The sequence below is a fragment of the Uloborus diversus genome, chromosome 5 (genome assembly GCF_026930045.1).
Source record: "Uloborus diversus isolate 005 chromosome 5, Udiv.v.3.1, whole genome shotgun sequence".
Taxonomy (NCBI): Eukaryota; Metazoa; Arthropoda; class Arachnida; order Araneae; family Uloboridae; genus Uloborus; species Uloborus diversus.
In genome coordinates this window covers 107,913,213-107,929,210 of record NC_072735.1, presented here as the reverse complement: position 1 = coordinate 107,929,210, position 15,998 = coordinate 107,913,213, and the positions used below count along the sequence as shown (strand labels likewise).

Here is a 15,998-nt window from a genome sequence, read left to right as displayed (position 1 = left end):
TTTCTCAGTTTGTCTTTAGTGTTTCTTCTTCTTCGTTGTTTGCATTTGAAGGCAACATGTGCTGCATATGACTCATACGTATATACCCCTAATCACTTCCTTTCCATGGTAGGTGAACAGATGAATAAACATACGCAAGTGAAGAAAAAGTGAAAAAAAATTTTGCGTCATCTATCATGATTGTTTCCAACAAAATAGCTGTCAAAATAGACTTCGAATGACAGTGAATAGGAATAGAAATATTTTTACATCGTCCCTTGCTCGGGAAAGAGAAGTGTCGGAGTCATGTCAGCCCTGGTTTATGGTTTTAATCCTCACCCACTACGCAGAGGAACTAAAATGTTTCAGATGCATTTACTCTTTTGAACTTTTACTTTCAGAAGTTGCTTATTAATTTCAATTTTGGTGGCTTATAGATTAAAAATTCCGCCAATCCTTTTTTCCTTTTAAAAGTGTATATAGACATTGAAACTCCGATTTTACTTCCTCCGAATCTACGTTTTTCTCGCATTTCACGTTCTTTTTCATCTGGTCCCAGTTTTTCATGTACCAATAATGTTAATTTAACCCAGATTGAAAGTTTGTTATTTATGAATGTTATTACAAAAGTTCCGCATTTTGCATTTTCCCTGGAAAGTAAAAAAAGAAAAGAATGTTCAAAAAGAAGCAAAATGTTTCCTGTTGTGCTTTTTAAAAGCTAATACAAGCTGTTGAAAGTTAGTCAATGAAAACAGAAATGCTTCTTCTCCATCGGTAGCCGACCTTGTGAACTGTTCGTTTTCCAATGAAGATAAGCAAAAAGAACCGAAAGCGCAGCCCGTCTCCTTTCTTTTAATATTGCATTAAAGAACTTACAAATAGTAAAAAACTATTTTCTTTCTCACAAAAACCAGAAAAAGAACTTGCTGAGTGCTTCATGTATTCACTTTGAACTCAGTGGCTAAAAAAACAATACACTATAAAGGATTATTTTCAGCCTAAACGCTCGGATTCGCAATTAAATGTATTAAAATGATTTAAAATGATATGTATAATAATGTTCTTTTCGTAAAGCATAGATGTTATACCTTTTAAAAGAGTCATCTCCACTACTTTTAGTTTTTTTAATTTAATTTTTGCTTTCCGTGTGTTTCCCGTTTTTTACGTTTTCGGTGTTTTTCGTTTTTTTAACCTAGTCCCTTGAGAAACGTACTATCGGGGTTTCACTGTAAAATATAAACTTTTTTTTTATACTTTGCTATTCAGTTAACCTTTTTTTGGAACTTGAACACTTTTTTCTGTTGGAGAACAATCATAACATTCATACCTGTGATACATTTATTATGTTTTCAAAAATGTAACCTTCTTGAACTTGAAGGCTGTCTACTTCATTAGGATTACCAGAACAAATTTCTGTTCTTTGTTAGTTTAAGAAAAAGGACCTATTTAAATTATAACTACATAATGTACCGCATTATTTCTTCACCATATTCTAATTACAATAGTTTTCTTTTATCATTAAAACTACTCTTCAAGAAATTACTGAGAGACTTTTTTTTTTTTTTTTGACGAATTCAACTTTTTAAAAACTTTGGCTAACTGTTCTTTAAATTTAAGAGAGCAATTAATTCCAATTTTGAACTTTACAAGGGCGCAGCTGAAGGATGTACTTTTGCAAGCTTAGATTCTTATTCTAGCATGTTTGGAAGAGCACAACCTTTACTCAACTATTCTGACAAGAAATTTAAAAAACAAAACAAAAATGTATATCATTCACCTTGCCGAGAATAAGTTGACAAATGTATCTTTCCTTCTGTAAAGAAGTTAACGATAACCTAAAAATGACTATTTTCGGGCATTCAATCCGATGAAAACAAGTCATCCGATAGCATCATCTACGAAATGTAACGGGACTTCAATAAAAGGGATTACACTTCGCTTTCTTTGCTATAATACATAATTAAGCAGTGAAGCGATATTAATAACGGCTTACATTTCGGATCAGTCTCGCTGAAACGCGTGATTGATTATTTATAGAAGTTTAGATTGTTCTATTATATATCTGTATGCTGGCGTTAAGAGCAATGCTCCGATTAAGTTGAGAAAGTGCAACTCATTCACAGCTTATTAACCGTGGACTGTTCCTGAATGAACTCCGCTGGATCGTTTCTGTTACTCATTGGTCAGTTCCAGTTTAGCTGCTTCACCAACAGCCTTAATCAACTATGGAATGGGTTTCACTTTTTTTTTCTTCTTTAAGATTGACTACATTCAAGTTACGGCATAAAATATGTAGCACACCATTTGAATGCACATCTTACTAGCAGTATTCATTACCAAGTTACTCCTAAAGCAAAATAAATAAATAAATAAAAACTAAATAAATAGCTACAATTCATTGCTGACAAATTCAAATCATATTCTTCACAATCAAGACTGAGGTAGGAACCCACAAAAAATGAAGTAAAAAGGAACATTTCGAGATTTTATCTTTACTTTAACTGTAGAATGTAAATTATTGTAGCAAAAGGGAGTAAAAAACGCTTCGGAAAATAATACTCAAAACAACATAATTGCGTAGAATCAAAAGAACACACGAAAGAAAGTGCATATGCTGCACAATCAGGGTTCGAAAATATCGAAAATATCCGATATTTTGATATATATCGGATGTTTGGATATGTATCCGATATTTTCAATTAGCACAAACTAATGTCTTCCAAATAGTAAATGCATCCTCAAATCACTCTTTTTTTTCTTATATTGTTATTACAATACGTAGACTTAAAATTAATAATTCTTTCCTTATTTATATCTAATATTTGATTTTACATCTAATCTATCTACTATTTCATTTTACATTTCTATCAATTTTAATGGAGCTAATTTAGCATTAGCTGTTTTACTCACTTTTCTTCTGTCAGCTACTTTTACAGTTATATAATTCAGAAGTAACTAATATGCATTAGTCGGTGCACAGTCATAAGACATTTTCTTTTTTTCTGAGCAATGTTTAAAATTTAATTAGGCACTTTTAATATGAATTAAAATTGTTACATTATTAATAATTTTATGAATATAAAATACAAGTAAAAAAGGAATATTATATTACTTTGTTATATTAATGATATATTATACATCATAAAAAATTAAAACATAACTTTTTGGTTATTTTTAACAATAAATGAACAATATTACTATGATTAATATACTTTTATATTGAAAATACCGTAGATAAAAATAATAAATATAAAAAATTTCATGATATTTTTCAAAATAAATAACGGATATATATCGTAATATATGTCATGATATATAGCGATTGAAAAATATCGGCGAACCCTGTGCACAATTAATGGAATTTTAAATTATGTTATAACTCTGCAATAGTTTGTTGAAGTGTAGATGTTAGACAAAAAAAAAAAAAAAAACTGAGTAACTGGGAAATATTTCAATTAAATTAATTTTTATTTCATGCTAATTATCTTGCGCAGACGATAAAATCCAATAATTAGGGGGGGGGGGGAGAAAGAAAATGAAAGAAAAATGAAAAATGGCAAGTAATAATTTTGCTTGATAAAAACCATTAGAATGTGCATTGAAGAACCTATAACTAATAATTTAAAAGCTTCAAACAAACAACATTTTAAGCAGAAAAATCATCAGACGTATCAAAATTTCAAACCTATAAGTATGTTTTCAACCCCAAATTTGTGTAAGAATGTTAATAGCTTTTTTAATAAACATCTTTGTTAATTGCAGTCCTATAAGGATGAGGCTGGTATAATTGAGTTCCTTGGAAACTTTTGAATTTTTGATACCTGACTTGACCCGTGACTCACTTCTATCAATCTGTAAGATAATAAATATTAACGTCATTTATCAAGCGATTTGGATTCCACAAGAAAAGAAAAAAAAAAAAAAACAGAAATATATTTTCTATATAATGATATTCCATACCAAAATTGAGTTTACAGTTTTTTAAAAAAATGTTAAATATGTATTAATTTTCATAAAACTGGTTACTTACAGGATTTTAAGTTGGTAGTAAAAAGTTACTGTTAAAAAAGTTTGAAATTATGAAACATTCTTCGTAATAAACATACATGACGTTGAAATTTTATTTATTTTTTTTTAAATATTTTTATGAGAGAAGACACAGTCAGACTTAGTTGACTGTTGTGAAAAAGGAAGAGAGTTTTTTTATATGTCGTCGCCTCAGATCAACAGTAAGATTTCTTAGTGTTATTTCTGGGATTAGATGTCTTACTGTTGCTCTGAGGTGACGATATGCTGTCACGCTGTCGGGACTTTAAGTTGATCTTCACTCTTACATAGAATTATTGCTAAGTGGGCGTATTTGAATTCTTTGATATTTAATGCATTATTTTTCCCCAAAAGTGTAATGTTCATTAAACTATCCAATTTCATTGTATTCAAATACCCGTTTTTTCACTTTCTTTAACTTTGTTATGAGAAAATAAACAAACATCCAACGATCCAACTTCGTTCCCTTAAAATACAATGAATTTTCGTTCTTATGAAGTCAAGTTCGTTTACTGTCTCATGTGCGCTAATATATTTTATAACAAGTTTAACTCTTCAATTTATTTAAGCAGCTTTATTTTAAACTTGTTTACAGATTTTTTTTTCTTTTTTCAAAACTTTTTTTTTTATCTTTTCTTTTTGTTTTGCTTTGGTAAGACTTATCGAGAGTGGGATGTCAATCGATTTGCATATTGATGATGTAAAGTAACGTTTGATTCGGACTTGTCATTTAGCTATTGAATGAAAAATGCAGCTATTAGTGAGTAAATTGGGGACATTTAAATAACTAAATTATTTTTAGTTAATATTACGTTTGTTGTCTAAATAATTAAATTGAACTAATTTTTTCCCCTGATTCCTTTGTAACATTTTCAAGACATTATTTAAAATACCACATTAAACTTTGTCATTAACGTTGCTACTAAATATGTTCAAAATCAGAAAAACTGGACATCATAGAGTTTTAAAATCATTCTTTTCACTTAAGCAAGTTGCTATAAATATGAATGTCAAATATAGAACTATCTAATTTGAATTTATCTTTCTGTTATTAATTTCGAAAAAGTGATCTGTTAAGCCTTCAAAGTAAACTTCAAGAGATTTCTCATACATCATGAACAACTTATTCATAAATTAAATAATTTTCTGACACAGATAGGAGGAAAATTTTGCTTCAATTCACTGACTACGAGACAAACCACAAATTCAACCCTCCTCTTAAGTTTTTACTTTCATCTCACAATTAAAGCAATTCGTTTTCGGGTCATTTGCTAATTCGGGACTGAAATTAAGATGAACGTGTGAGATAAATTCGCCAAACTACTTCCAAGGCGGAATGAAATCTCCCAGTACGTGCCATGGCACAGAGACTGATTAATATCATTTGGAGGAGAGCCAAATAATCGCCAAGAATTATTGAAGATTGTGCTATTACAGCACCCTTAGAGCTTTTCAAAATGATTACAACCGCAAAACAAATAAATGATTGTCTTTTCTTGTGTTTTCTCTATTACAAATGATTTCTCGTAGCTCCGCCATTTCTTTTCTGCCTCGTTCATTAGGGAAACATTCCACTTGGGTCTCAACAACTGTGGAAACAAAGTGTTCCCTGTTTGCTCCGTGACTGGATTGTTGACGGGATGTTATGCTCTTGGATATCGTCTGAAAAAGAAGTGGAAGATATTTTATCGTCGAACAGAAGAACTTTTATGCATTCATCTGAATATGAAAATCATTATTGTGGTACGGAACTAAAGATAGAATAAGATTTCTTTTAATTCGGTGACTCCAAAAGGGAGTGATGAGTGTTGTTCCTCTAGAATGGACGCTTGTGGAGCGGTAAAGATAAAAACGGAGACATAAGTTCCGTCAGTCTCTTTGTATGCACAAAAACAGATAAATGTACAGACAGTGGTATAAACATAATGTTAAAATTCATACAGATTATTATTTTACATTAGGAATTATTTAATAATAAATATCGATGTCATGGGCACTTTGTTTTATGAAAGATGAGCAACGTAGAAACAAGTCTCATGAATTTTGCATGTCTAAACAAACAATATCAAAATTTGGGTAAAAGGTTCTCGCTATTTAAAGCTGAAAAACATATTTTTTTAAAGATCTATGTAATGAATTGAAGAAAATGATAGACTCAAAGAAGAACTATAGAATATTTTGTTTTTGTTTTAAATGAGTTTTTTTTACGACCTATCCCAACTCTGGACATTGAGGGCAACGATATTTAAAAAAATATAGTGTCATCAATAAAGTAATTGTAATATAACTTATTGATATCTTAATCAAATAGTGGACATCTTTATTCTAAATGCGGGTTTTGTCAAGTATTGTTTTTTCCAGGTGTTTAATACAATTGAACTCAAACAAATTGTTTTTCCTCTTATTTTTCAAACGAATAACCTTAACTGATGATAATTTTTAAAAGTTATGTCTTTCTTAAAAAAGGAAGGAATACGCTGCAATATTCAATACGTTCGTTCATTTAAGCTATTCTGTAGCTTAAATGAATAAACAGACTCTTCAAAAGTGTCAATACATCTCAGAGCAATGAGACTTAATAAAAAATTTTGATAACCAGAGAAAAAAAATCTTTTTAGAAGCGTATTTCAGGAATTAAAAATCGAAAATACACGTCTAAAATATGGTCAAACGTATGTTCACGGTTTGCATTTTACAATAATAATAATAATAATAATAATAATAATAATAATAATAATAATAACACATGGAAAATGGGAGAAAGAGAACCAGTTGAAAATTTGAAAAACTTACATTTGAATGTTTTATTATTTTTATTAAATACAAAACTTCAATCGTTCTAAACGTTTTCGATGCCATCTTCCATTTAATAGTTAAAAACTTATTATTATCTTCCATTTAATAGTTAAAAACTTATTATTATTTTTTAAATTTTATGGAATCGATAACTATAGTCTTCACTGCTTTTGTTCATTGCACTTTCCCAAAACGAATTTCACTTCCCTAAAACATGACAAGGAGTGTTTTCACTCCTCGAAAACCTGGCATTGTTTCTGAGTTGAACGACAGGAAAATAGCATTAAGAAAATCTATAACTACACTTACGCAATGGGTAAAACTTTTTTTAAATGCTTCAAAAAAAAAAAAAAAAAAATCAAGAATAACAATTTGTAGACAATATCGAATTTGTAAACTTTGTTTAATTTTGCAGAAAAATAAATCGCCCATCAACTTAATTCATGGATATTTAACTTCAAACCGTGGTTTAATACCCTCACTGTGAGTTCCATATTTTCTGGAAACTTTTTCAATTTTAAAGTTCATCAGTTTTGAAAATATTGATTCATAATTTTGTAGGTAACAACTGTCACTTGTCTTTTCCAACACTTTCTTTTAATTTTTATTGTGTGTGTGTGTGTGTTTATCTATCTAAATTGTATTATTATTACAATAAATCTATCAGCTTTTTTGAAGGACGATTTTAAGTTTGTAATGTAACCTTTTTTGATGTATTGAAGATTGTATGTTTTCTTGCTCTTGTCAGATTTTTCGTGTATGTGCATTCACTTCACGTGTTTTCGAATATAAAATGATGTATATTTGAATCATTCTTAATTTGTTACAGTTTTTTAAAATTTTATCCACGGTTTGAAAACATTTCTTGAATCTGGGCACAGCTTCATGCCTGAATTAATTTACTTGATTTGACGAAAAGGAAAAACAGAGCGTATGAGTGTGGACATAACAATTTCGTTCATCTCTCCTTTCGGCAAGTTGAAGACGAAAAAGACAGAAAAAGCTGAGCATAGTTTTTTCTAGTCATATCTCCTTTCGTCATGTTGCAGACGAAATAGGGAAAGGCAGAGTATATGAGTGTGGATATAACTATTTTGTTCATCTCTCCTTTCGCCAAGTTGAAGACGTGAGAGACAGGGAAAGCTAAACACATACCTTTTTTCAAGCCATGTCCCCTTTCTTCATATTGCCGACGAAAGGGAAAGGCAGAGCATATGAGTGTAGACATAATTACTTAGTTCATCTCTCCTTTCGGTATGTTGAAGACTAAAGGGAAAGGAAAAGCGCGTGTGAGTATGGATGTAAAGGGTTCCGTAAGTCGCCAAAGTTTCCAAAGACCAACATGGACTGACTCATAGGCGGCAGGTGCACGAAAAAAGTGGAGGTCAAAGGGATCTATCTGAATGGGTGTGGAGAATTAAGGGACGGCATCTAGCAGCTGATTTTTTTTTCTCATTTTTTTGTAGAATTGAGCTATATTATTAGGTTTCAACATCAACATTAAAATTATAAGCTCAAAAAAAAAAAAAAAAAAAAAAATTGGAATATTGCTTTGAAAATCGGAACGGCCCAAGTACCCCCCCCCCCTTCCAATTCGAAGCTCTATTTTAACTTTTATGAAATAATAGAATGGTACACTCCGATTTATTAAGGATTTCGTGTTTTTCTTTCGTGTAATGAATCAAATGACGCTGCAAAAAAATTAAAAAAAAAAGAAAAACTTATTTATCTATTGATCGTTAATTTTCTACTCTGAAAAGTGATGTTAAAGGCCCTTTGCTTTTGGAAGTGAGGGGGACAGTTGTCCCCGTGCGAGCCGCCCATACGAGATGAGAAATTCCTCTTTCCACGTGCCAGCCGAGACTGTGTTAAGTGTGGCCGTCTCCCAGGATGAGCTACGCAGCGAGCGACAACCATCCATCGTCTTGAAGAGCTTTTGATTAAGCATAATTGAGGCGGACACTCTGAACGCAGACACAGGCGGCCCGACAGCCGGCCGTTTCGGTCGTGCCTCGCCACCATGGAGAAGCAGGATTCCGTCAGACAGAAGAGGCTCAGTTTTGTGGAAAAATCCGGAACCCTCAGCAGGTCCGGGAGCAGACAGTCCATGAGGATGAGGTAAGGACGGGTTTGCTCTTAAAATTTTGCCGCACGGACAGGGGGGCCTCGAATTAAACTTTTTGGGAGGGCGAAATGGAACTCCACATTTTGCCTAATGGAACTCGAAATTTCATCGAATGATAATATTTTTTGCCGAATAGAACTCCACCTTCACTGAATGATGATAATTTTGCCGAAGGGATTTCCAAATTTTGCCGAGTAGAACTCCAAAGTTGACCGAATGATAATAGTTTTGTCGAATGGAACTCCAAATTTCGCTGAATGATGATAATTTTGTCGAATAGAACTCAAAATTTTGCCATAATTTTGCCGAATCGTCAGATAAAATTTGCAGTGTACGAAAATTTTTGAAAGTTCACTGTGACGTCCCATCGAAACGTCACGGAGTCATGATGGCTCAACACTAGCGCAGCCAGAATTATCTTCTGGTGTTGTTTTCTTAATTAAACAGTTCTTTTACATATGTATAAACTACTGCCTTAGGATTGAGAATAATGTTAAAACCAAGGCTATTTGGGGTGTTTTTATCCCTTTCCCTCTCTTTACTGCGCCAGTGGTGCTCAGTAACGTACATGGATTGACTTCCGCTCGGACCTGTGGAGTATGGACCCCAGTCATAAATCTGAATAGGCTGGAAAATCGTTACGACAATCATTATTATTACTTTTTAACTCAACAAAGCTGAAAAGCATTTCTCACGTTTATTTCACATTCAACTTGTTTTAAAAATGTAATAAATGTCTGTAAGAAGTAGATAAAGAAATAAAATATCTAATGAACCCCCCCCCAGAAGTCGAAAGTTTCATGCCGGTTATGGGGGGGGGGCAAGAGTTTCAGGGCTTTGTCTAAAGAAAATTTATTATAGCCAGTATATACTAGTAACGGATTTATGAGCCTTTAAAAGCAGCTTAATAATAAATATACGTATGCTGCACTAGTTCACTTAACTATTTCTGGCGAACTGAAAACGTGAAAAGGAGATAAAATTTTAGGAGAGGCTACACAATTTTGCGAATATCGAAAAGTAACTTATCAATGAAGGTAATTCTTACATTTTGCGAAGTTAATGAGGTGCCATATTTTACGTCACTTCTAGACTTGAATGTTAACGTGAATGTAAACTGTAAACTAAAAATAATTTATTGAGGAAAGAAAGCTTTATTAGAGAGTTTCATAAATAAAACCAGACAAATAAAACCGCTTTTGTTGGATGTCTTTTCATCCATAAGCTCATTATTTTTTGCATTGAAAAAGGCGTTCCCTGTAACGCCGAAACACGTGTCTGCTGTTATTTGCAAATTTGTGCTTCATTTAACGTTGTTTTGTCTTACTTTACTGTTCAGCACAAAGGTATTTATTTATCAGACATGTTTATTAAAAAAAAACACTTAATGTTGATTGAAACTATTTTCAAGCAACAAATGACAGATACAAACTGATGAGATCAAGTGGGAAATGTTATATTTATGTACACACAGACTATTATACATGAGTAAAATAAATAACGAAGAATGTTAGCTGGGGGCCTCGGTGGCCGTGTGGTTTCGCCAGCTGCTTTGTAAGCAGAGAGGCGCGGATTCAATTCCCGCCTGTAGCACCGGGCGTTCCCTCATTCCCATGTAATGCACATCTTTCATGTATATTGTCCTGGAAATGAAATATGGAAAAAGGTTGTGGTTTATTGGAGGTAAAAGCTTCTCCGCTGAGAATGGCTATATAACCCAATGTGTGTTATCAAAATCCAATGTTAGCTGTTCTGTAGTTGAAAGCATCGAAATAACAGTGATAACAAAAAATAAATAAAATAAGAACAATAAGCAGCAACCAAATGCCCCCTCCAGCCCATCATATTCCTAGGAGCATGGAGCTTTCAATTTCTCCTGATAAGTTTAAAATCGCGAATAAGTAAAAATTGCTCACAACGCGAGTTCAAAAAATTAAATACTAATTTTTCGACAAAGCATAATGTTTCTAAAAAAAATGAGTAGGTGAGGAACTTGTTGTGTCGTTGTTGGTGCTGCCACTTGGGAGTCTCAAGCTCATTTCACTGCAGTGAGAAGAAATGGGGTGGTTTCCTTCAGTCAAAAGTACTACTTTTAGTCATTGAAATGGATAAAATGAGCAAAAAAAAAAAAAAAAAAATTACATGGACCCAGAAATACTTTCATTTTTCCAACAGTTTTTTTTTAAATTAATTTTTTTTAATGTCCGATTTTTCAAACAAGGCGTGGTCTTGATGACGTCACAAATGATGCACCTTGCCGCATCTTTCTACTACGTTTCCACGTTATGATAATCAAGCAGCGAATGAAAATTGCGCTCTGCGCTTGCTATCAACCATATCGTTGCCAATGCCCGTGAGTAAAGATGCGAATTAAATATTTTGTTCTGCGAATGGCAATATTGAATGGAATTTAATCATTTGTGATGTCACACGACAGAAGTGTAAACAATGAAAGCGCACCGATTTAAGTAATTTTTAAAAAATATTAAACTTAAATAAATTATTAAAGAAAGGGTCAGATCCTATGTTTTTAAGTATGCTCTTTCAGAAAAAAATACTTTTAAAATTTTAGAAATGACCCCATTAACGTAGAAGAAAGCGGCTCCTCAGAAATTGGGACCTCCAATTGGTGAGGATCCTGACTTGAATTCGTTAGTTGATAACACCACCTCAAAACTTTTCTCATAATTCTGAAGGGAAGGATGTTTCCAAGAGCTATTCACCCATGGCAACTGCTAGGGTTCGACGGCTAGACTTTCGAATTCACTCATTTTATGATCTCGTTCTACGTTCCGTATGTACTCTGGGGGAGTGTTTGACGGCTTCAAGCTCCGAACCCGAATCCTTCCAATCCAGAATTCGATACCCTACCCACTAGGCTACCCACAGCCTCGAATTCAGTGGCATAGCTAAAAATAATTTCGGAGGGGGATTTGATTAAATTTTGAAGGGGGTATCATTTGTTTCAAACTTCTCCACGCTCAAAAGTTCTAAGTTCAACACCTTTGCTCGAATTCGTTGAAAGTTTTGTGTTATTCTACTATATCTTATAATCGTTACTTTAACACAGGCCCCGATTATTACTTTTGCTGACACTGAGCGCGAACTTTTTTTTTTTTTTGTGTCCCTTCCCCTACCCGCTTATACTATACAGTGAAGAAATCAAATATTTTGGCTTTAGAATTTAGGGAAAAAGTTTAAATTCTAAGGAGCTTTTTTAAACATTTGATATTTACATCCAGCTGTAGTGCGGTATGAAATTCTTTCATTATAAAAATAATAATAGCAATAGATTTGGTTCCCCCCGAATCAGGGTGCCCTAGGCCTGTACCCCATGAAAAAAATCTGCCCTTGATTAAACGAAATTGTGTAATTCCATTCTAGTACGCTGAAATGTATACAATAGATTGAGAACAGTTGAAATTGATGACATAAGACACTAAAAAATATTTCCCTGGAAATATGACTGCCGTTGATCCCATAAGAAAAGTCTTACGACCGCGATGACATCCATTCTCGCCTATATCCCAGGCGACATGACTTGTGCCAGTCCCGTATGTCTCATGCCGGGACGTGACCAAGAATCCAATAAGCGTCCCCCGGGCCCTGTTTGGGATTCGAAAAACGGTCCTCCTGCATCCCCCACCAGTCACCTCGTCGCAAATGAGAATGGATGGTTCGGGGAGCGTGGTTCCTTTCACCTTCCATTTTCCTCCGACGACAGTTGACCGCCTCTGTTTTAGTTTTATTATCGTTCCCTAATAGCTTCTTCTGCCAAAGATCTAGCGAGGGAAAAGTTTTCTTGAATTTACTTTTATGAACTCAGGAATATTTTATGCATAATGCCTCTCTTTAGGTAAATGAAAATTGTTAATAGGCAGCACACGAAGATTGAATAGGATTTCTTCTCTCCGGGCAAGGAAAACAAGGTTTCGTGATTTGTGGAAGCAATTCTTGATTGCAGTAAACAAAAGCGCAGCAAAGATTTAATAAGGTAGAAAATATGAAACTCACCAAGAGTAAAAACGTTTATTACTGAAATTTTTTTAAACTCTCTTTAAAGAAAAAGGTATACGGTATAGCACGAAGGATTTATATTTTTACAATGCATGAATGTTTGTGGAACGTTAATAAATGTGAAACATTTTTACTAATAAATGTTAGCAATGCTCAAAATGTTTTCATTTTGATTGTGAAAATCAAGCAGGGGCGTAGAAAGAAATTGTTTATAATTGTTTCTGGAATGAAATTTCACTTATTTTCATCCCCACCCTCCCCTCTCCACACACACACACACACACACACATACATACACACATACACACACACACACACACACACATATATATATATATATATATATATATATATATATATATATATATATATATATATATATATATATATATATGTATATATATACAGTGTCGGTAAAAAAAATCTTTACATTTCTTTGGCATGCCCCCTAGTTATTTGGTCGAATACCGAATATTTGTCAAGATTGTGGCCAAATATTCGGTATTCGGTCAATTCACAAGGGAGCATGCCAAGTAAAATCACGACAAGAAAAAGTTATGTAAAATTTTTTATCGCTAACCAAATGCAAAGATTTTTGTGCCAGCACCGTATAAACTATGTAGAATTTATTTTTATATTTTTGTGAAAGTATCTCTTATACCCAGGGAGATATAAGCATTTCTTTCAAAAATGCAAATTTCATTTTGAGGTTTCGGCTCATAGCACGCAGAGTTTTCCATCAACCGTTACTAAACTTTCAGAATATTGGAGAGCGTACAAGAGAAACATAATAATAAAATTTGAAATTAAAATAGTAAAAGTTTGTTGAAATATGAACGTTTAAAGTAGTTGGGTTTTCTCTGCGCATGCGCGAAAGATATCAGTTTATAACCTTTATAATCAAAAGCCCAGATAGATTCTACACCTCGTGATAAAATTCCAGCTCGATATCTGAAAAATTCAAAAATTTATCAGCGATCTAATGAACCAAATTTCAATAATTCTTGGATAGACGACGAATCATAATATAAGGGGTCATTCGCAAACTGGTAACACTTTCCTGGCATCATTCAGTGTGATTTGCAATAAAAACAGATTATTTGCGAACGATCCCTCACGAGTCGTCGTCTATTAAAGAACTATTGAAATTCGGATCTTTAGATCGCTGATAACTTTTTGAATTTTTAAGATACCGAGCTGGAATTTTATCACGAGGTGTAGAATCTATCCGGGCTTTGGATTATGAAGGTTATAAATTGACATCTTTCGCGCATGCGCAGTGAAAACTCAACTGCTTCAAACGTTCATATTTCATCAAATTTTCCGTATTTCAACTTCAAGTTTTATTATTATGTGTCTATTGTATGCTGTCAAATATTCTGAAAGTTTAGTAACGGTTGACGGAAAACTCTGCGTGCTATGAGCCGAAAACTTAAAATAAAATTTGCATTTTTAAAATAAATGCTTATATCTCCGTGGGTATGAAAGATACTTTCACAACAATATAAAAATAAATTCTACTTAGTTCGTACAGTGCTGGCCAAAAAAATCTTTACATTTGGTTAGCAATTAAAAATTTACATAACTTTTTCTTATCATGATTTTACTTGGCATGCTCCCTTGTGAATTGGCCGAACACCAATATTCGGCCACAATCTAGACGAATATTTGGTATTCGACCACATAATTAGGGAGCATGCAAAGGAAAATCATAAAAATAAGTTTGCATGCAAAGTTTTTAATTGCCAGCCAAATATAAAGATTTTTTTTTCTTTTTGCCGGCACTGTATATAACCGCTAGAGGGCAATGATCGCGAATTTGCGGGAGTGTCGGAAGCGTAATCATTTCAGACGATCCCCCGACCTGACTCCCCTGGATTTTTATCTGTTGGGACGCATGATGTCCACGCTGTACGAAACGCTCGTAACATTGGACATGGATCTCGGCGCCAAAATCGCAGAAGCGGCGTCATTTGTAGTGTCCGTGATACACCTCGCCAATTTAAACAGGTCCCTGAATCCATGCATCGACGTTCTGAAACATGTACTATGGCAAATCAGGGTTGGCAAAAACCCGGGTTTTTTTAAAAAAGCCCATGGACCCAGGGTTTTTTGGGATTTTTTAAATAAAACCCAAAAAAAACCAACTAAAGTTGGGTTTTTTAAAAGAAATGTGGGTTTTTTTTGTCTTTTTTTAGGGAAAATGTGGGGTACTTATAGCATATTGTAGCATAAGTATATGGACAAAGTGCAAAAATTATCTTCTGGTAAAAAGCTGGAAAATTAGTTAAAATTCAGAGCTTTCTGAAGAAAAGTATAAAAGACGAAAAAACCCAAGAATGTTAAAGTTTCAGATTTTTTTAATTTTCCTTATTACCAACAGTTGAGGCAAAGTTACTTCTCGAGTGATAAAATCTATTGTTCGTTTTTAATTACTACATATTTTTTTTTTTTTGCATTTTACTTTATAGTATTTCATTTTGTTATGCAAAACTATTGTAGAACCTCAATTAGTTTAAATCCCTTTTTACTGAATTCCAGCTTAATCAAGACATTTCTTTGAATTTTATGTTGCCTGTTTTTCTATTTCTGTGTACAGGGTAAGAAATATTAAACTTTTTTGAAAATAATGAAAATACTGTACCTGTTCTGTTTTCTGTAGACCGTTGGAAAAATCTGTTTATTTCTAAAAAAATTACCTTGTGTTTATTCGAGATTTGTGACGTGTTGGTTAGCAGAAAATAATTTACATGAAAGTCTTTTAACTAGATTAGTTTCCTCTGTACAATCTACAAATATTGAGAAAATCAGACGTGACATGACTTGGTCAAGATAATTTGAGTTATTTATTGACCAGTTAAAGAAAAAAGTTAAAGACATTTATTTAAAATCTTTGAAGTATATTTTTAATGCCGTTAAGAGTTAAGAAATACTATTAAAGCTCAAAATTCATTTTTTGTGTTCATTGTCTGTGGTGAAGAACAAATAAAAAAGAAGTTTAAATTGTGAAAGTATTTAAATTAATTAATTTTTT

At 33.0% G+C, this 15,998-nt stretch overlaps 1 protein-coding gene across 6 annotated transcripts in view; it reads left to right on the top strand.

Annotated features, from left to right (window-relative positions):
* Positions 1–15,998, top strand: part of LOC129221970 (cordon-bleu protein-like 1) — a 373,733-nt gene that overhangs the window by 16,435 nt on the left and 341,300 nt on the right. For 5 of the 6 annotated variants that reach the window (XM_054856373.1, XM_054856375.1, XM_054856378.1 and 2 more), the window contains exon 1: positions 8,189–8,940. The exons of the other annotated variant lie outside the window; for it this stretch is intronic. In XM_054856373.1, the coding sequence (XP_054712348.1) occupies positions 8,843–8,940 (98 nt within the window). In that variant the 5' untranslated portion in view covers positions 8,189–8,842. Of the gene's footprint in view, positions 1–8,188; positions 8,941–15,998 lie in introns of those variants that run through there. 6 annotated transcript variants of the gene reach the window in all.